The sequence below is a fragment of the Mastigoproctus giganteus genome, chromosome 1, assembly GCF_048544385.1.
Source record: "Mastigoproctus giganteus isolate SK-2022 chromosome 1, ASM4854438v1, whole genome shotgun sequence".
Classification (NCBI taxonomy): Eukaryota; Metazoa; Arthropoda; class Arachnida; order Uropygi; family Thelyphonidae; genus Mastigoproctus; species Mastigoproctus giganteus.
The window spans coordinates 138,090,770-138,112,267 of NC_143575.1; the positions used below are offsets into that span (position 1 = coordinate 138,090,770).

The 21,498-nt window shown below is 36.5% G+C and overlaps 1 protein-coding gene across 2 annotated transcripts in view; it reads right to left on the reverse strand.

The window, feature by feature from the left end:
• Positions 1 to 17,254, reverse strand: part of Tcs4 (Threonyl-carbamoyl synthesis 4) — a 344,103-nt gene extending 326,849 nt beyond the window's left edge. For both annotated transcript variants that reach the window (XR_016546994.1, XM_090374528.1), the window contains exon 1: positions 16,685 to 17,254. Coding sequence is in view for 1 of the 2 variants with exons in the window: in XM_090374528.1 (XP_090230654.1) it covers positions 16,685 to 17,004 (320 nt within the window). In the remaining variant the exon portion in view is untranslated. The remainder of the gene's footprint in view (positions 1 to 16,684) is intronic.
• Positions 17,255 to 21,498: the final 4,244 nt, after the last annotated feature.

Sequence of the window (21,498 nt, forward strand, 5' to 3'; positions counted from 1 at the left end):
TTAGCTTGTCCTCATCTGTGTCTGATGATGAATCACTGTCTTCATATATTGCCTCGTCCTCAGTTCCATCTATGGCATTTGAAATGCTACACTTCTTAAATGACTTGACAACGATCTCAATCTTGATATTATCCCAGGATCTTTTCACCTAGGTACAAACTTCTTCTATAGTTAGTTTCTTCACTCTTCCTGATGGTGTCAAATTGTCCCCAGAAGACTTCATCCATTGGTTCCATTCATCTCTCATGGCAGCTTTAAAGGGTTTGTTAATGCTGACATCAAGTGGTTGGAGCTGGGATGTCAAGCCTCCAGGTATGATGGCAAATTTTGTTTTTCACTCTGCAGCAATCTTCTTTGTGTTTTTTGTTATGTGTTCCCTGAACTGAGCAAGCACCAATAGGGCAGGTTTGCATAAGAGCCCACCTGGTCTCCTGCTCCAAACTTTCTCAAACCAGATCTTCATCCCATCCTGATCCATCCAACCTTTGTCATGAACGTGGACAATCACTCCTTGAGGAATGTCTTCTTTTGGCATTGTTTTGCGTTTTAAAATCAGCATAGTTCTAGCACAACAAGCTAGAACAACTGTATAATGGCTCTTTTCATGTCCACTTGTCTTCACAGTTACAGTTTTCACCCCCTTCTTATCAACAGTTCTGTTACTTGGGACATCAAATTGAAGGGGGGACTTCGTCCATATTTGTAACCTGTCCCAACTCAAACTGATGTGTCTTCTGACATTGAATGACAAAACAATGAAATTCAAGGACCTTCTGCTCATAGCTTTCAGGCATCTTTTGGGCAAGTCTGGTGCATGTACGCATGCTTAGTCCATTCCATTTCATGAACCTGAAGCATCAATTGTATCCTCCTTTGAAATCAGTAACTTCTTTTTCATCAGCAATTCTTCTTGCCTCATGCTGAACCATCTTTGTGGACACAGGAATTCCAATTGCCCTTTGCTCTTCAATCCATACAATTCCCTCTCTAAATCAGGCCATTTTGCTGACTTGCCTCTCATGGCCTTCTTCTGCCATGGTGTTTTCAGTAGGGTTTCTTCTTCCCGTAGCCAGTCTCAGATTGTTTTCTCAGTTGGAGGAGGACCAAACTTACGTTCAGCAGCACAATTTCCATTCACTTTTGCAAACTGGATCACTTTTAACTTGAATTCAGCACTGTACGAAAATCTTTTCTGAGCCATTTCTGGGCAGAACGTGGCAGAACGTAACCTAATATACCGGTAACAAGTGCAAAACAATGAGGGCAAAGACAACAAGTGCAAAAAAACAGGAAATGGAAGTAAAAAAATCTACAACCACTGTATAAGACGCACCCAGTTTTTAGACCCCAAATTTTTCGAAAAAAGGGTGCATCTTCTACATAGGGAAATATGGTAATTCGTATAGAATTATACGAATTAATAACTTAATAACAAGCTTGGAGAAAATGACAAAAACAAAAACGAGCAACCATCAACATCGAAAAAGAAGAAAACATTGTCATAAATATGATGATGATTATTTGGGGATGGGATTTTCATATGCTGGTACCCAAGATTGTCCTCTACCTTTATGTGTGGTATGTGGTTTAAAATTGTTGAATGAAATCAATGGTGCCGAGTAAATTGCAGCTTCATTTTTCTACGAAACACAAGAATTTATCATCCAAAACTATGAAATATTTTAAAGACTTCTGGCCTCTACTAGAAAAGAAGGTACAGAATTTTATAGTATGTCTAAAATATCTGATAAAGCTCAAGAAGCCAGCTATTTAGCAGCCGAACTGGTGGCAAAAAACAAAAAAAAAGAAATCTCACCTGATTGCAGAAAGTCTGATTTTACTAGCATGTCAGGTAATCATGAAAAGTATTTTTGGAGAGGAAGTTGGGGAAAAAAATAATGGCAGTACTACTTTCAAACAGCACAATTAGCAGGCACATAAAAAAAAATGTTTGATGATATTGGAAGGACAATTTATTCGAAATATTAATAATTTTGGGTGACTGTTTGCATTGCAAGTGGATAATTCCACTGTTATTAGTGAGAAAGTCCAGTTAATTGCATTTGTCAGGTTTATCGAAAACAACACAAATACAGGAACTCCCCAACTTACATAACACTCAACTTACGGAAATTCGACTTTATGTAAGCTTTTGCAGGCTGGTGCAAACTTTAAAAAATCATGGAAACGTACTTGGCATTGCATAGTTATAAATGGAGGAATAAACGTATTTTGCATCGTGTAGGAAAAAAATTATCATGAAAATAAAGTAAAGTAATGTGAACCAAATAATACATTGTTTTTTTGCCAATTCACTCCAAGACCTTGGAAGTTGAAAATTTCATTATATTACTGTTATTTTTCTCTCTAAAAAGTCATTTATATGAATTTTTATATGACTTTTTATTTATATGACTTTTTAGAGAGTCTTTTATCATATGTTCCCAGTATAAGAATCAATTTTGAACGCCTTTGTGATATTTTTCTAAAGCACGTTTTTGGAGGTCACAACCAAAAAACAATAAAAATAATTTGCGCTTTCCAGCTTATTGGGCTTTTCTGTTAGCTCAATCTATTATAAACGGGTAGCAAACTCTATCTTATTGCATTTGCAATAATCCCGATAAATGGAATTCTGTGGGTTTTTACGATACACTATTATGGTTGAAATGAGTTCCCCTTCACTGAAATCTTCAATCATATACAAAACAAATTTTCAGAAACTTCTCTTCATTCCTATTTACGTATTACAATGATCAGGGGAAAGCGACCAATGAAAAGTGCAAGTGGTGGTAGTGCCAGGAAACAAAACAAAATTGATTTGGAAATGAAGATGAAAATGATTAAGAAATACGAAGCAGGACAAAGTTTGTCATCTATCGCACAGAATTAGATCTCACTGCTTCAACAGAGAATACTATTTTAAAGGAGTGTGCGTATAAAAGAAGATGTCAAAGGATCAACACACGTAAGTTCAACACTAATCACAAAGCAGTGTTCAGGTGCTATACCTAAGATTGAAAAGCTATTAATAATATGGATGGAAAATCAGATTCAGAAGCAAGTGTCCCTGAGTCCAATGGCCATTCAAGAAAAGCAAGAAGTATTTATGAAGATATTAAGGATAAGTACGGCAAACCTAAATCCAAGTTCGTGGCAAGTAACGGGCGGTTTAATAGGTTCAAGCATCGTGCTGGTTTCCACAATGTTAAAGTATGTGGTGAAGTCGACAGTGCCGATTCTGCAGCTGCAGTAAAATTTTGTGATGTGTTGGAAAAAATTAATGATGAAGGCGGCTATTCAACGCAGCAAATTTTTAACGTTTACAAGACTGCTGTACCTCATGCATTTAAGGGCATCAATAAAGCTACCCTACCCATGCATTTCCAATTGAACCAGAGAGAATGGATAACAATATCTCTCTTTGAGGATTAGTTTAAATGCTGCTTCATTCCCAAGGTTGAAAAATATTGTAAAGACCATAACATTCCTTTCAAGATTTTGCTTCTATTAGATAGCAGCAAGATCAGCTGCTATCTAATAGAAGGGCATCCTACGCATCTAGATAATTTCAATTCGAACACGCGAGTCATATTTCTACCGCCAAACAAGACTTCACTCATCCAACCTATGGATCTGGGTGCTATTTTGAATTTAAAAGCATACTATTTACGTACGTTTGCTGAGGCATTTTCTGCAGTAGACGAAGAGAAAAATTTTACATTAAGAGACTACTGGAAATCTTACAATATTTAACATGCAATCTTAAACATTAATAAGGCCTGGGCAGAAATTGCTAAAAGTTGTTTAAATGGCTTATGGAAAAAAATATGCCCACGGCACGTAAAAGGCTTCAAAGGATTTGATAAAGACGAATCATGTGAAGAGTTTACAGATAAGACTGTAAAGTTTGTAGAGCTACTTCAGTTGCAGGTTGATGCCAAAGACATGGAAGAGTTAATAGAGGAAGAAGAGAAGGAATTATCTAACAAAGAGCTTATTGACTTGCAAAGCAGCAATACTGAAAGAAGAAAATGCTGACGAAGCTCAAGATGAACCAAATGAGGAGCCGAGACGCTTCATCACCAGAGAGAGAGAGAGAGATGGCAATGGCATTTCGTGAAACTGCCTCGGCAATGGTGAGGTTTGAGAAGATGGATCCTGACAGTGAACAATTCTTAAAAGTTAAGAGGGGTGAATGATATGCTTGCCTGCTACAAAGAAATCTACAATGAAAAGAAAAATGCCACCGTCCACTCATCCATTAATATGTTCTTTCGTAAGATTGAGTGGCCGAACTCTTCTAAATCCCCACAGTCCTCAATCTCCGCAGCGGCAAATTTATCGGCTTAAGACGCCAATTCTGGCAACGATGCTTGAGGGGTAAAATTTACTGATTTTATGCCTGTCTCCTTTCTTTTTTTGTAATTTTATAATTTTGGAAATTTTTTTAAATTGCACGCTTTTGTAATTTTTCTTGTGCATGAGATAAAAAATTGAATAAATACAATAGATAATTTTATTCACATGTTCGTCAAACATTTCTTTTTTGATTCAATCAATTCAACGAGCACAGCTGAGAGAGCTGCACAAGCATGGGGAAAATTCCGACTTATGCAAAATCCATCTTAAATAGCATTACACGGAACACAACCCTTACATAAGTCGAGGAGTTCCTGTATTAATCTTTTTTTTGTAAAGAACCGAAAGAACAACCGGCCAAGATATTTTCGACGTAATGAATAATTATTTGCAAAAGTGTGATGTATTATGGAAGTCCTGCGTTGGCATTTGTACCGACAGTGGGCCCTTGATGACAGGAGCACTAAAATGATTTGTAAACTTAGTAAAACGTCACAATTCAAATATTATTACAACACACTATTTTATACACAGAGAATTTCTAGTAATGAAGACAGTTGTACCCGATTTAAAACTTATACTTGATCAAGCAATTAAAATGGTCAATTATATCAGAACCAGACCACAAAAAATACGTATTTTTGGAAAATCATGTGAAGAACTGAAATCTGATCATTTTTCTTTAATAATGCATACTGAGGTTCAGTGGCTATAAAAAGGAAATGTACTCATGCGTATGGACGAATTGGTGAAATGCTGATATTTTTTCCACTGGAGCAATGAAAATTTTGTTATTATTTAAGTGATGAAATTTTGTGCTGTACATTAGCTTTTCTAGCAGATTTATTCATGCAACTTAATAAATTAAATATCAGTATCCCATAGGAAAATTTACTCACTTCTACAGACAAGTTGTTTGCCTTTAAAGAAAAGTTGAGTACATGGAAAAAATATGTAAATGAAAAAAAATTTGAAACGTTTCTGCCAAAACGAATTACACTAAAATAATCAATAACATTTCGACATTAGAACGTAATCTGCAAAAGGAAGAATTGGCTGAAATCCATAGTGACCAGTAGCTGGAAATTCACTTTAATAATGCTATTATTAACAAATTAAAATATTACTAAAATTCAAAATGAATATCGACAAATTTCAGAAAAAGCAATTAGAATTTTATTGCCACTTCCTACTGCGAAATAGGGCTTTCCGCTTTAAACGAGATTAAATAAAAAAAAAGAGAGACTAAAGTCGGTATAAGAGGAGCTGAGAGTAAGCCTATCCATAATAAATCCTCGTATTAAAAACTTATGTGCCTCCCATCAAACCGAAATGTTCAAAAAGGAGCATTAAAAGCATTTAAAACAAATAATAAGTGTATTATAAATATACCCAACAGAAATAACTTCCAGTTTGTGAATATATATATAAATACTACATATATATTATAAATATATATTATTTATAATTTTTATTTATAATATATATATATATATATATATATTATAAATAAATATTATATACATATATATAATATATATTATAAATAAATATTATATACATATATATAATATATATTATAAAAATATAATATATATGAGTATAATAGTGACTATAGTGTGCCACAAAATTTTAGCGTCTTTAAAAGTGTCTGCAACAATGAAAAGATTGAGAGAAACACTGAGTTACACTATTAATTAAGCTATGTACGTAAGTGTAAATTTATTTTTATTTTGCTAACCTGTGGAAAATATTCTACTGATTTTCATGTATCATTTAATTTTGTTAATTGGAGGAAGTAAATTGTAAATTTGTGCTCTACATCTTTACTTTTATAGCCTGTGGATAATATTCCTCCTCTTTTCGCTTATTGGAATAGCCATTTAATAAAATTAAAATTCAGTTTGCAAACGTGATCACAATGACCGGTGCTTACTACATATCGCATGGTGAACCATATTTTATTTTGGAGAGTCCACCGCAAAGCGATTTGATCATAGATTAAATTAAATTACGTATCGTTTTTAGATTAAATTAGTTTTTAATAAATACTGTACTCTTACATTATTATTAATTGTGTGTTTTTTCAGCTTCATTTAACTTAGTTACAAATCATAAAATGCTATATGTGATGAAGTTTGTTGGGGTTATAATCTCAGTGCATTGTACTGTGCTGTACTCTAATCTACATGTATTTTGTATCTACAAGACTGAAGTTGGACTTGGGTACAAAACAGACTTATGTACATCAAAAAAATCCGATTAAGTAAATAAGTCGAGGAGTGCCTGTATTTAGAAATCCTAGTAGATAATAAATTCAGTTTTTATCATCGTATGGTATATTTGAGAGAAAAAAAGTTTTCTGGAGCAATAATCTGATTATCATATTCAGACTGGGGATTATTTAGAAATTCTCTTTTGTTATATCACAAAGCAGTATTCTTCCCTATGATAAACTACTCAGCTGGAGCATGATTTCATACTCCAGCATTTCATGTTCAACATACAAATAAATTACAATCGATACAGAGATTGGTTGTTAATCTAATTTTCAGAACTGTTTCCTTGTTGGGCCATACCCTTGTTTGTTGTCTTTCAGGGCTTTTGTTATTGAATTAAGAAACAGATTTCGACCACATATTTAGGAATAGAGTTAGCATTTTATGCTAACTCTATTTCTAATTGCAAAATAGTCAAAAAGTTGAGATAACAACATGATCGAATGAACTAATTAATATCTGACAAATGAGGTGGGGCAATTCTTCAACTAGAGTAGTGACAAGATTTATTCCATATGTGACATATATATTAAATAAGGTGAATCGAATGTAGTTTTCTATGAGTATGGACACTTCATTTTTGATAACTGGTCACGGTCTTTAAGTGAGAAGTTGTTTCAGATGGGATTAAATGTTATAGAATTATGTCTGTGTGAAGATTTAAGGAAAGTGGAAACACTTGCTTTAAGAGTGTCCTTACTATACTGATTTATGTTTGTCACTACGATATTATATTACTGACTTTTCTCCAGTGAAGGAAGAACATCTCCTTTCTAACAGTATGTTACAAAAATTGCAGGATTTTTATTCTGCAACATTTACAAGAAGACAGATGCTGTTTAAGAGTTTGAAAAAAGTAACATTTAAAGATGATTATTTTATGTATGGTACTGCCTAGCTTGGTCTCTCTCTCTCTTTTTTTTTTTTTTTTTATATACACCACAGGATTTTTTTTTTTTTTTTTTTTTACTTTTTCTCCTCTGGAGTAGGCCTCAGAGGAATCTCGCCCACCTTTTGGCAACCTCAGGTGAATCAGAGTCTCGAATTGAGACAGTATGAGCTCTACTGGAACTTGTCCACCCTCCCATGGAGTGGATAATTACCCAGAATCATCTCTTAAGGTGACTAATGCTTCCGGGTAGCCAAGTGGCCAAAACAACACAACAACAACATACACAATACACACAAACCTACACTATTCGCATATCTGGCCCTTCTACAATGGTACTATTCTTCACAGAGATATGAAGAGGAGTTGAACTGACGTTCTAGGAGCTGCCTCTTACAAAACACATGTCCACACATGACAAGCCTCAGTGGCAGTCAGCTCAAATGAATTTAAAAAATGTTTTCAAAAACTCTACAAGTGATGTTTCAAGTTTGTAGATGCCCAAGGTGATTACTTAAAAATATTAGAAGCCTTTTTTTATTCTAAAATCTGGTTTTCTTTTAACTGACTAAGACCTGGACCTTAATGTCAAATCTTGTAAATTCTAAAAACAAAAACAGATTAAAAACTGAAATAATAAGCATAATAAAAGCATATAAGAATGAAAGCAAATAAATAGGCTGAAATAATTATTTCAACCTATATATTTTCAAGAAATCCATTTACTTTCATTCAAGAAAAGATGTTACTACCATAATGATGTATGCCAATTAGTATTCAATAATCAAGACATTCAATGCAATGTGTCAAAATGTGAAAGTAAATAAAATGGAACTCCCACAGGAACTAGTAGTTGTTGGTGACTCTATTGTCAGGAAAACGGGGAACATGCTTTGTAAAAAGGATAGGTGGAACAGGACCAGGGTATGTCTGCCAGGGGCAAAGGTTGATGACGTTGTAGAGCAGATATCATCTTTTAAGGGCACAAAAGGTGATATAGTTGTACACGTTGGCACAAATGATATTAAGAGTAGGAGACCGTCAGAATTACTTAACAAATACAGGTCACTGTTGGAAAAAAGCCATGAATTAGGGTTGAATTTGAAAGTATCTAGGAGGGAGTATATGATGAGGGCCTTGTCGATCAATTCGGCCCTGGAAAGATTGTGTAATGCTCAAGGAGTAGAATTTTTTTCAGCCTGATCTGTACTGGTTAACAGGAGAGACTGCTTCTACAGGGATGGGTTACACTTAAATAGAAAAGGTGCACGAATATTTGCTGATGCTATCGAGGTAGTGTTAGGTGGGCCGGCAAACTGCTAGCTTGGAGGGATACAAGGACTAATACATTAACAGTAGCCACTGGCAGAGGTGAAAGTGATTCTTGCACTGCTTCTATTGGAATGAGCAGAAGCCTAGAAAACAAGATGCGGGATGTTTCAGAGACTGCTGGGAGTCACTGCGGTACAAGTAAACACATGGGGTGTGTTACTGTAGCTAAGAATAGGAACATGTATACTTGTGTGTACACCAATGCTAGGAGTTTGGTAAATAAATTTGATGAATATAAGGTATTGCTCAAAGCATCAAAGGCGGATATTGTTGGGATATCAGAGAAGTGGTGTCACACAGATATAAGGAAGGCAGAACTGGAATTTGGGGAGTACAGTGTCTACAGAAAGGATAGATAGGATAGGAAGGGAGGAGGGGTTATGCTATTAGTTAAGAAACACATAAAATCCAAGGAAGTGAAGCCAGTCGACATCGCTGGACAGTGCAATGTCGAGTCAGTTTGGTGTGACATAAGCATTGGGAGATCAAAATTGAGAGTAGAAGTGTGCTATAGGCCTAATGACTCTGATGAGTATAATAAGAAACTGTACAGGGAAATAGAGTGGGCCAGTAAATAAGGGAGTCTTATAATGGGGGATTTTAATTTCCCAGATATTGACTGGAATTTCTGGGTTGGTCACTCACACACTAGCAAGACTTTCTGGATTTATTGGATGATTGTTTTCTACATCAGCATGTTCGGGAGGCAACTAGAGGGAGTAATACTCTTGATCTGATTATCAGTAATGATTCTTCATGCATTAAGAATCTGTAGATAAAGGAACCACTAGGTGGCAGTGATCACAGTGTGCCGAAGTGGGATTTACTCAAAGAGGTAACTACCATCAGGGGTAAAGGGAAGAGTTTTTGCTTTCATAAAGACAACTACGATGGTCTGAGACAGTATTTAAGTTCTATACAGTGGAACCAACTGATGATGTTACCAACAGCAAATTCAAAATGGAAAGTATTTAAAGAACTTATCTTGGAAGCTACTTGGCTATACATACCAACTAAGAAATATGGTTCAAGGTTTAGGCCTAAATGGATGTCAGATGAACTAATGAGACATATGGCAGAGAAGAATAATGCATGGGATACATATAAATTAACTTGTGACACAGAAGCCTATGATAGATATAAGTTGATCTGTAACAAAGTGACAAAGGAGGTTAGGCAGGCGAAGGCAGATTACGAGAAATCTTTGGCAAAGGATGCAAAGAAAAACAGCAAAGAGTTCTTTACTTATGTAAACTCTAGAAGGAAGGTGATGAATCAGATTGGTCCACTCGATATCGATGGTTCAACTGTTGATGATCCTGCTCAGGTAGCTAACAAACTAAATGAATATTTTGCATCGACATTCACACATGAGGAGTTATTCAGCAAGGGGAATGCCAGAGGTGTATTCAACTCTGGCCGTGAGCTAGATAATCTTGTAATAACTGAGAGTAAAGTGGAGGTGAAATTGTTGAAGATAAACACAAGAAAGGCACCTGGGGTGGATCGGATCTATCCAGTTATAATAAACGAGGCAGCAAAGGAAGTAAGCTACCCTTAGCCATAATTATAAGAGCTTCCTTGGACTCAGGGAAGGTACCCATGCACTAGAGATGTGCTAATGTGACCCCAATTCACAAAGGAGGATCAAAGGCTGACACAAGTAATTATAGACCTGTGAGTTTAACTTCTGTTCCAGGAAAATTAATGGAGGCCCTGGTTAAAGAAGCACTGCAGGATCATCTAGACAAGACTTCAGTTATAACTCGGACACAGCATGGTTTTGTTAAGGGAAAGTCTTGCCTGACCAATTTGATTGGATACTATGATGCAGTCACAAAAGAACTCTATGCAGGGAATAACTCTGATATTATATATTTGGATCTTAGATAGGCTTTTGATACTGTTGCACATGGGAGACTGCTGCACAAATTGCAGCAAATTTGTGCAGTGTCAATGGACACTGCTCTTCGTGGACTAATGTTATTAGTGGAGTTCCTCAGGGTTCTGTGTTGGGTCCATTATTGTTTTCTGTATTTATAAATGATATTGATGATGGTATATCAAGCTTAATGTCCAAGTGTGCAGACAATACAAAAGTTGGCAGGGTTGTTAAGGACACTTCTGACGCTATGCTGCTGCAACAGGATCTGGAAATGTTGAGCAGATTGGCTGAGAGTTGGCAAATGAAGTTTAACACTGGCAAATGTAAAGTACTACATATGGGAAACAGCAACCCCAGAGCAACGTATCAACTCTGTGTAGGGAATGAAAATGATCTGGGGGTAATTGTGCAGGCAGATACGAAGTTCTCTGAGCAGTGCAGACTGGCTGCAAGAGTAGCTCATGGCGTCTTGTCAATGATATACAGGAATTTTTCTAGCAGGGATAAGGAGGTGATCATTCCCTTGTATAAGGCAATGGTCATGCCGCACCTTGAGTACTGTATACAGGTCTTGAGACCTCATTTCAAGAAGGATGTAGAGCAGCTGGAACGAGATAGAGAAGGGCAACAAGTTTAGTGAATGGAACAAAGGGTTGCTCTTACGAAGAAAAGCTTAAGTTTTGCAAATTACAGTGTCTGGAGACTAGGCACCGGCAAGGTGATCTGAGAGAGGTGTATAAAGCCTTGAATGGTTTAAGCATGCTCAATGCCATGGGATTCTTCCCCTTGCTCAGAATAATCACCTGAAAGGGCATAAATTCAAATTGAGGAAAGACAGAGGTAGGATAGATGAGCAGAAATTTGCTTTAGCCAGTAGGTAGTTGGTTGGTGGAACAGACTTCCATCCCTTGGTGTGGAAGTTGATAGCCTAAAGAAATTTATTACTCTGCTGGACAGGTATTTCAAATGAACGGAGATGTGAAATGGAAGCGTGTTGTGTTTTTTTTTTTTTGGTTTTTTTTTGGCTGATGCTACATAAGCTTGCTTTCTTGCATCATATGCCTCTACTAATGCTAAAATTCTATTTGACTGAGATCAAGTTAAGTAAATTAAATTAACAAAAATAAGTTAAATTAAATTAATAAAATTATAAATAAAAGTGAAAATTATATATTATTCAGATATACATTTGTGTAAGGCAATTATTAATTGTTTCAATATAAAACACAAGCCCAGTTATCCAGCATCTATTTGGATTAGGATAGAATGAGTTGCATTAATCTGAATGAGCATTACTCATATACCAATACTATAAGATTAATGCTCTTATAGTGTATATACCAGAAAACCCTCTTGTTTGCAATAACCAGGATCAAGGGTACCTATCGGTACCTACACTAAACAACAAAATGCCATAATATTACATTAAACTTCTCAGTCATTACCATGGTGCCCCAAAAATACCTGGACAACTTCATAAATTCATTACAGGAAGATAAACAATTTTAAAAAAAAAAAAGCAATTTACAGCCATCGATAGAACGACTCAAAAAGTTTTTTTTTACCATAGGATATAGGTGGTGCTTGGGTTACGCAAGAATATTAAGTGAAAATAGTATCTCTCAACAGAAGGTTCTATGTGTGGCACTTTGAGATGAAATCTGGCATTCAAACTCAGAAATTATTGAACAAATTACAGAAAACATCCACCATTTCATACTAGCATTCATGAGTAGCAATGAAGGTTTATGGAAGTGAGAAATGCCAATCACAAAAAAGGATATTGATGTCCTAGCACAAGTGCCAAAGACATGGAATGAGTGTGGAGAACATTTGTTAGGAGCCTGTTCAAATCCATCAGAACTGCCAGGGATCTTAAGATACCAAGATAAACTGTACACAGGGTCTTGCAGAAAATTTTAAAGCTCTATGCATATAAAGTGTACCTCATGCAGATCTTAAAACCCAAAGTGCTCTGAATTTGCATTGAATATCCTTCATGTATGGACAGTGATGAAAATTTTCTTAAACAGGTTGTGTTTGCCAATGGGTCCATATTCCACATTTTGGGAATGGTGAATAGGCATAATGTTCAAATTTGTGGCTCCAAAAACCTGCATGTTGTACAGGAATTGGATTGATTTGATTTTGATCTTATTGGCGCAAAAACGACTAAAGTTATACTGCACCAAGAAAACAGGAATTGGAATGGAGCAACGAAAAGGTGAATGTTTTGTGTGGACTTCTTCGTGATCATGTTATTGGCTCTTTCTTTTTTCATGAACAGATTGTGAAAGCAAACACTTACTTGGATATGCTTGAAATTTATATCTTCCCGCAGTTGGAAGAACTTTAACCTAATGTACCAGCAAGATGGTGCACCTCCACACTGGGCTTTGACTATGTGCAATTTGCATGATAGGCATTTTCCAGGCCACAGGATTGGCCATGATGGTCCCATATTATGGCTAGCACATTCATCGGACATTACCCCATACTTTTTCCTGTGGGGCTATGTTAAAAATAGGGTGTACAAAATGAGGGCAAACGTCATTGTAGAAATGCAAACAAGAATCGAAGCCACTACAGCAACTATTGATCTGGCATGTACTTGGATGGAGATTGAGTATCAACTGGACATTGCTTGTGCTATGAAGGGGTCTCATGGAAATTTATTAATATTTAAAAAAAAAAAAAACTCTGAGTTGTTCTATCAACGGCTTTAAATTGTTTTTTTAATAAACTTATTTTTCTTTTTGTAATGACTATGAAGTTGTGCAGGTCCTTTTGGGACACCCTTTACTATATGTTATTCTTGCCTTAAAATATATATTTTCACATTTCTTAGCATTCTTGTTATACTTCTCGCCTTTCTTTTCAGTGAAAACCCAGATTGTACTTTTAGAGTGACCTTCGTACAATCTTAGTGTTCAAAATTCAACATTACAATTTCTTCACATTACAATTTCTACCTTTTTCTGGCCTTCTACAAACATCCAGTTTCAGTTTTAAGCACAACTTTTTCACCGGCTTTCTGATCTTTTTAGGATATTATGATGTACTGACAAGTTACAGACAATATAATTACATTTGCCTAAGTAACTGTGTGGAGGAAAACAGCCACGGATATCTGGTGTTACCTTTGAGGCTATGTAAACAGAAATACAGTATTTTTGACTTTTATAAAATCGTTTCAATTTCATTTTTTAATATAAATTGTTTCCTCATTAAACAATGTTTTAATTTAATGCATTTTTATAATATTTAATTACTTAATTCACAGTCTCATTACTGATGATAGATGGGTCGCAGAATGAATGGATGAACAGATGGTGGACTTTTACTGTATTTGGTAAAGTGACCAAGCAAAATATGACATCTCACAAGTAAATGGGCTAAAGCAAAACCTCATTTGTGACCTGTGTAGTGGCACATTAATTTTATATCACCTAGGATCCCCAATATCCAGAGGTCTCCAATATTTTAACTATTTCTAAAGAATTTGATAAATCACTATATTAAAAAAAACTCTTCTTTCAATAATTAGTGTCATTAAAATGTTAATCAGCAACATCCTTTATACAAAAATGTCCATAGTCGATTTGTTGTTGGAAAGTTTTATATGTCAGCATAACATGAAGGTAATTTAAGTACTATATAATAAATATTTGATAATAGTTTTAAATTAAAATGTTTTTTTTAAGTTCATTTAATTTGATTGATTGCTTCATTCTGTAATATATAATTACCAGGTAATTTGAACTGTTGTGTTTTACTTTCATAGATATATTAACATTTCGTCCAGAGGTTCCCAAACTTTCTCGATTCATGGTGCCCTTAGTGTCCCAGTAATTCTTTCTCAGTTCACGGTGCCCTTAGTGTCCCAGTAATTTTTTCACAGCACCCCTAGGCCAAAAGATACCAATAGGTATATATTAAAAGGTCAAAAACCTAACACAGTGGTTTTCGACCTTTTAATATATACCTATATAATAATTTTATTCTTTATATAGAGGTACTAAATAAATATCAATTATAGATCACCACAAAATTAAAAAGATATGGTACAATGGATACTGTTCACCTTTTCATAACGTAATAAAGGTATAAATTTCAAAAAAAATAATAATAACTTTAAGTAACTTAAACCGAAATTACATGACACCTCAAGAATGTTGTTGTGGCACCTCTGTTGAAAACCACTGATTTAGTTCAATCCAAATGTCAATGTAACTTTTTTTTTGTAGAAGGGGCTGCAACCTTTCCAACAAATGAGCTATACTAAAAATAAACAAGGTCTTGAGCTCAACCTATCACAATCCTTTTACATATATCTCTATCTTAACCCAGCAGTGATGGGGACCTGACAAGTGCCTCTTCAAAATAATGATCCTGCATTAACTGTTAACCAAATGATTAAAAATGTGAAACTTTTTCTGCCTTCCTCAATCCATGTCACATATGTGTTCTTTGTGAGGTACCCACAGAAATATAACTACTTTACACGTTTGAATTTTTCTGTGCTTAGCTGTCTTTTAAACCTCAAAATGAAAGAGACTAATTAGTATTAGCAGCAGCAAATGATGTCAGAGAGCAAGTTTATATGGTTTCAGCCAAAAAAAAAAAAAAAATGAAATGAAAAAGAAAACACTACCTGCCTCATCTGTCCTTCTCCCATAAAAAAAAATTTTGTACAATTCTTCTTTAAATTTATTCGGCCCACCTCCACACCACGATGGAAATTTGTTCCAACAATCCGTCACTCCCTAGCCGAAAGGAAATTCCATTCATCTATCCTACAACCACCCTTTTTCAATTTAATTTATGTCCCCTTGTGTGTGTGTGTGTGTCACTGCACTTAATTTACTCAATCCATTTAACACAGTGGTTCCCAAACTGTGCTCCTCTGATCTCAAGGGCCCTGTGAACAGTTCACAGGGGATCTGTGGATAACTTCTCTAATAGCTACTTTGAATTTTACTTATTTTTTTAAACAAAATCTGAATATCATTACAGACTGAATGCTGCACCCGACACGAGAATTCAGTTGTCGACAATCACTCCCAACTTTAAAGGACTTTGTGAGATGAAAAATCGACACCATTCTTCATACTAGTAACCTATGAGATACGATTGAATGCATACTCAAATAGTGACAGTTTATTATTCATTTATTTTTTGTCAGTCTAAAAAAGGTGCATTGTAAACATTTAATAAATCAGTTCTGAGCAGGGGCAGTTCCAGGTTTTATGGGGCCTGAAGCTTATACAATTTTTGTAGCCATTCCAACATCACCCGACATAAGGGGCAGTGTGAGGGGGGGGGGGGAGTAGGAATGGAAAGAGACAGCAGTCTTAACCGATTGTGGTTAAAATATCATACTTTTGCAAATTTTACGAAAACATATGACCATGTGAACATATTGCTTGGGCAATATGTTCACATGCCCTGAAGCTTAAGCTTCATTAGTTTCATGGTAAATCTGCCTCTGATTCTGAGATATAAATTTTTAATTTGTATATCTATCATCCGGACACCCCATATTTAACTGAGCTAGGATGTGAGGATCCACGGTTATTTTTCAAAGCCAAAAGGGTCCGCAAGCAAAAAAGTTTGGGAAACACTGATCAATCAGTTCTCATGGCAGGTGCCTAGTTTTCTGACAGGCATCTGTACAGAAGTTATCTCACAGGCCCTTTCATATTTGATTCGTTAATGAATGCCACACCTCTTATCGTGACAGTGGCGGTTCGGTATGACGATTGTTCACGTAGTGATCCAGACACCTCTGATCCCCTTGAAACTGCGTTCAAGAAGACTGGGCCTTCAAGAGATTAGTACAGCATACTTACTACTTCTGTGTTAAGGTCCACCTATAGGGTAACAATGTCAAATTAACCTTTGGCAATTTAAATATCTCACTCGGTTAATACTTACTCAATATGAACTTTCTGTTGCGAATGCAGGGCTTCGCCAAATAGTACACCTCTTTCACTAACAACAGCTGCTCCAGTCTCGTCACAACTGGTTTCAATCCCTAATACCAACCGTTCACGTTGATAGTATCTTCGGAAATTGCATATATGGCTTGCTTGAGCAACACAACATGCAACGTTTTGTTTGCAAGAAATAGCATTCAAGTAACATCTAGATGGCTGTTTGAACAGGTATGCATTAAAAACACATTTACTTTGCAATAAAAACTCTCTCTGTTTTAATATCTCTATCAGAATTAAATGACAAATTTGAATACTCATGATAACCTTTAACAGTAATCCTGCACTTTATAGAGTCGTAAGTCACGGCCAGCTCCAACCTGTTGTGAATCGTATTCTGACGGGTAGTTCCGACTTGCTGAGCATGTGCGACACTCACTGTATCTCCGGTTCACAGAGAAGTAAGATATCATCGCACATTGCAGTGTATCAATTAACATATACGACACACTTGCCTTTCAATCGTAAGGTCCTTGTCCTTTTGTGAGTGACACTTACATTTCTGTCATAAGGTTCCAATCTGTTGTGAATCGTATTCTGACGGGTAATTCTGACTTGCTGAGCATGCGCGACACTCACTGTATCTGCCGGTTCACAGAGAAGTAAGATATCATCGCACATTGCAGGTATATAAGACATACTTGCCTTTCAGTCGTAAGGTACTTGGCCTTCTGTCGGCTACACTTACCTTTCTGTCAAAAGGTTCCAACCTGTTGTAATCGTATTCTGAGAGGTAGATCCGACTTGTTGAGCAGGCGCGACATTCACTGTATCTGCCGGTTCACAGAGAAGTAAGATATCATCGCGCATTGCAGTGTTATCAATTAACATATAGTAATAGAGGCATGTGATGCAAGAAAGCAAACGTATGAGCTTATGTAGCATCAGCCAAAAAAAAAAAAAATTTACACAATCATTCCCTCTAAATATTTGTCCAGTTATTCCTCGAATCCATTCAAGCTATCAACTTCCAAAACGAAAGATGGAAGCTCGCTCCAGCAATCAACCATCCGCCGGCTAGAGGCAAATTTCCGCACATTCATTTCACAGCTGTCCCTCCTCAACCTGAACCTATGTCCCCCTAGGTTCGCAATCTGACCAAGTGGAAGAACCCCATCAGAACCCAGCATGCTCAACCCATGCGTAAGGTCGTTGTCCTTCTGTGGGCGATACTTACCTTTCTGTCATAAGGTTCTTCTGCGGGAACAATACACTTATAACCAGAATGGGCCTGTATACCCATTAAATTTAAGTACAAAGATATATGTACTTAAATATATGCTGAGGAAATTCGGCATAGTTATTTCTTAATTGGTAACACTGCAATGTGCAAAGTGTACAAATTAACCCCAGGAGCTCACATCTGGTGAGTATGGGCTTGGCACATCCAGGGTACTGAGCTGGATTCATCATTCTTCTCTTTCTTGGTGATTCCTTTCTACTTCTGACTCCTCTCTCAGAGTAACTCGGGATTTTTTTTTTTTTTTTGGCTGTTGCAGCATAAGCCTCAAGCTTCCGTGCACCATGTAGCTAATAATAATAATAATAATAATAATAATAAAATAATTATTACAAATATATACACTGGCGTTCAAAGAAAGTGCATCACCCATTAAAATTGTAATTGTAGTCCGAATAACGTAAGTATATGGCAATATTTCTTACAGATTGCATCAGATAAGACTGACACTCAGGGTCAATGACGTAATATTGCATCAGCTGTTACTTTCAGCTATATAAGCACGCTCTGCAAGAGTTGCAGTCATTCCTTGCTTGTGTCAGGATGGCGAGTTACTTGCAATTGACACTACGAAGAAAGAGTGCTGTTGTTGCTTTACGTGAGGAAGAATGTTCTTCCCATCATACTGCTTATAGAGTGTCTTCTGACCAGTCTACAGAGAGCAGATTTCTTTCCAAACTCAAGAATACTGGTTCTGCTGATAGGAAAAAGGAACCGGATGCAAACGAGTTTCTACGTCAAAATAGGGCTGCGTTTAGAAGCGCTTATGCCTTAAAAACTGTAAAGCTTCTTCGTCTGAGCTGAAAATAGAATGGGAAGAACATACAGGAGTGGTAGCAAGTGCAATAACAGTCAGAAGACTCCTCTTCAAAAATGGACTTTTAGCCCGTCGTCCTAAGAAGAAGCCCCTCCTCACACAAAAAATAAAAAAAGGCCCGATTAATTTGGTGTAAGAAGCATTTCAAATGGACCCCCAAGCAGTGGAAGTCGGTTATTTTCTCATATGAGAAGAAATTCAATCTGCATTGCTCTGATGGGAGACAAACGATTCGCTGTAGACGTGGTGAAGAATACCATCCAGACTGTATGGTGTCTACAGTAAAATTCCCTAAAAGCCAAATTATATGGGGTGCGTATCGTGCTCGTTATCAGTAAGTCGGAAAAACCAAGAACATTTAAAATTCTTTCTAATTTTCCTGTTTTGTATAAAAATGCCTGGATAGATGTTTCTGTTTTCCGAGATTAGTTTATATTTTTTTTATTTAATTAATCTTATTTAATTTAATCGTAAGGTAAGATTAAATTATTTTATCTTACCAGAAAAATTATTCGGTTCGATTATCCGGAAAATTTGGCTATCCGGAAGAGGTTGGCATAAATTATTCCGGATAACTGACGCTCTACTGTATTTGTATACACTGGTGTTCAAAGAAAGCTCATCATCATCTGTGCGTCCCAGTAGCATTTGCACGCACAGCAAATGTAATTCCCTCTTTTCTAATCTTAAAACCTGATGGAGGCATTTCTCTTTCAGTGGCTAGGGTTTTTTCTCGGTAATGCTTTCCATAATAAGCCCATCTCATCAACATTATAAATCTTTTCTTTCTCATAATTTGCTATAACTCAAGCAAACTTAGTTTTAAAGGACACCGCTGCCGATTTCGTCTGCAGAAAGTTTCTCGCCTGAAATATCTAATTCACGTATATTGTAGGACAGACAACTTGAGTAGTCGAAACCCGCTAATTAGCTGGTCTCGACTACTCAAGTCGTCTGTCCAACTGTCTAATCAAGTTTCGAGACTTTAGGACCTCCACATATTTTTTTTACTCTACGTCACATATCAAAATTTAGCTATTTCATGTTTCATAACCGCTAAAATGTGTCGGCAAATGCTTCAATTAGCGGGTTTCGAAGACCCAAGTTGTCTGTCTAATAAAGTTTCAGACTTTATGACCTCCACATATTTTTTTTATTCTAGTTCACGTATACCGTGTCTCAGTTTAAAGTTTTTCAGCCAACCTGTGCTTGCCTTAAAATCTTCATTACCTCTTATTTTAATTAAAATCCAATGCTTTTTCGCACAACATTGGGACATTGTTCACCTAACTTGTCAGATGATAATGGTTGTCAGATGAACTAATGAGACATGTGGCAGAGAAGAAAAATGCATGGGATACATACAAATTAATGGGTGACATGGAAGCCTATGATAGATATAAGTTGGTCTGTAACCAAGTCACAAAGGAGATTAGGCAGGCAAAGGCAGACTACGAAAAATCCTTGGCAAAGGATGCAAAGAAAAACAGAAAAGAGTTCTTTACATACTTGAACTCGAGAAGGAAAGGGATGAATCAGATTGGTCCACTGGATATTGATGGTTCAACAGTTGAGGATCCTGCTCAGGTGGCTAACAATCTAAACGAGTATTTTGCATCTACATTCACGCATGAGGAGTTATTCAGGAAGGAGAATGATGTAGGTAAAGTAAACATTGGCAGTGAGCTGGATGATTTTGTAATAACTGAGAGGAAAGTGGAGGAGAGATTGTTGAGGATAAACATAAAAAAGGCACCTGGGGTGGATGGGATCTATCCAGTTATATTAAAGGAGGCAGCAAAGGAAGTATGCAAACCCCTAGCCATAATTATGAGAGCTTCTTTGGACTCAGGGGAGGTACCCATAGACTGGAGATGTGCAAATGTAACCCCAATTCACAAAGGAAGATCAAAGGCTGACACAAGTAATTATAGACCTGTTAGTTTAACTTCTGTTCCAGGTAAATTAATGGAGGCACTGGTTAAAGAAGCACTGCAGGATCATCTAGACAAGAATTAAGTTATAGCTCAGACGCAGCATGGTTTTGTTAAGGGCAGGTCTTGCCTGACCAATTTGATTGGATACTATGATGTAGTCACAAAAGAACTGGATGCAGGGAATAACTTTGATATTATATATTTGGATCTTAGAAAGGCTTTTGATACTGTTGCACATGGAAGACTGCTGCACAAATTGGAGCAGTGTGGCATTGGAGCCAAATTGCTGCTATGGATAAGGGGATGGTTGAGTGGCAGAAGACAGAGAGTGGTAAGCAATGGACACTGCTCAACGTGGACTAATGTTATTAGTGGAGTTCCTCAAGGTTCAGTGTGGCTCCATTGTTGTTTTCGGTGTTTATGAATGATATTGATGATGGGATATCAAGTTTAATGTCTAAGTTTGCAGATGATACAAAGGTTGGCAGGGTCGTTAAGGACACTACTGACGCTATGCTGCTGCAACAGGATCTGGAAAGGTTGAACAGATGGGCTGAGAGGTGGCAAATGAAGTTTAACTTTGACAAATGTAAAGTACTACATATGGGAAACAGTAACCCCAGAGCAATGTATCAACTCTGCGGTACTACACTGACAGTGGTGGAGAATCAAAAGGACCTGGGGGTAATTGTGCAGGCAGATATGAAGTTCTCTGAGCAGTGCAGACGAGCTGCAAGAGTAGCTCATGGTGTCTTGTCAAT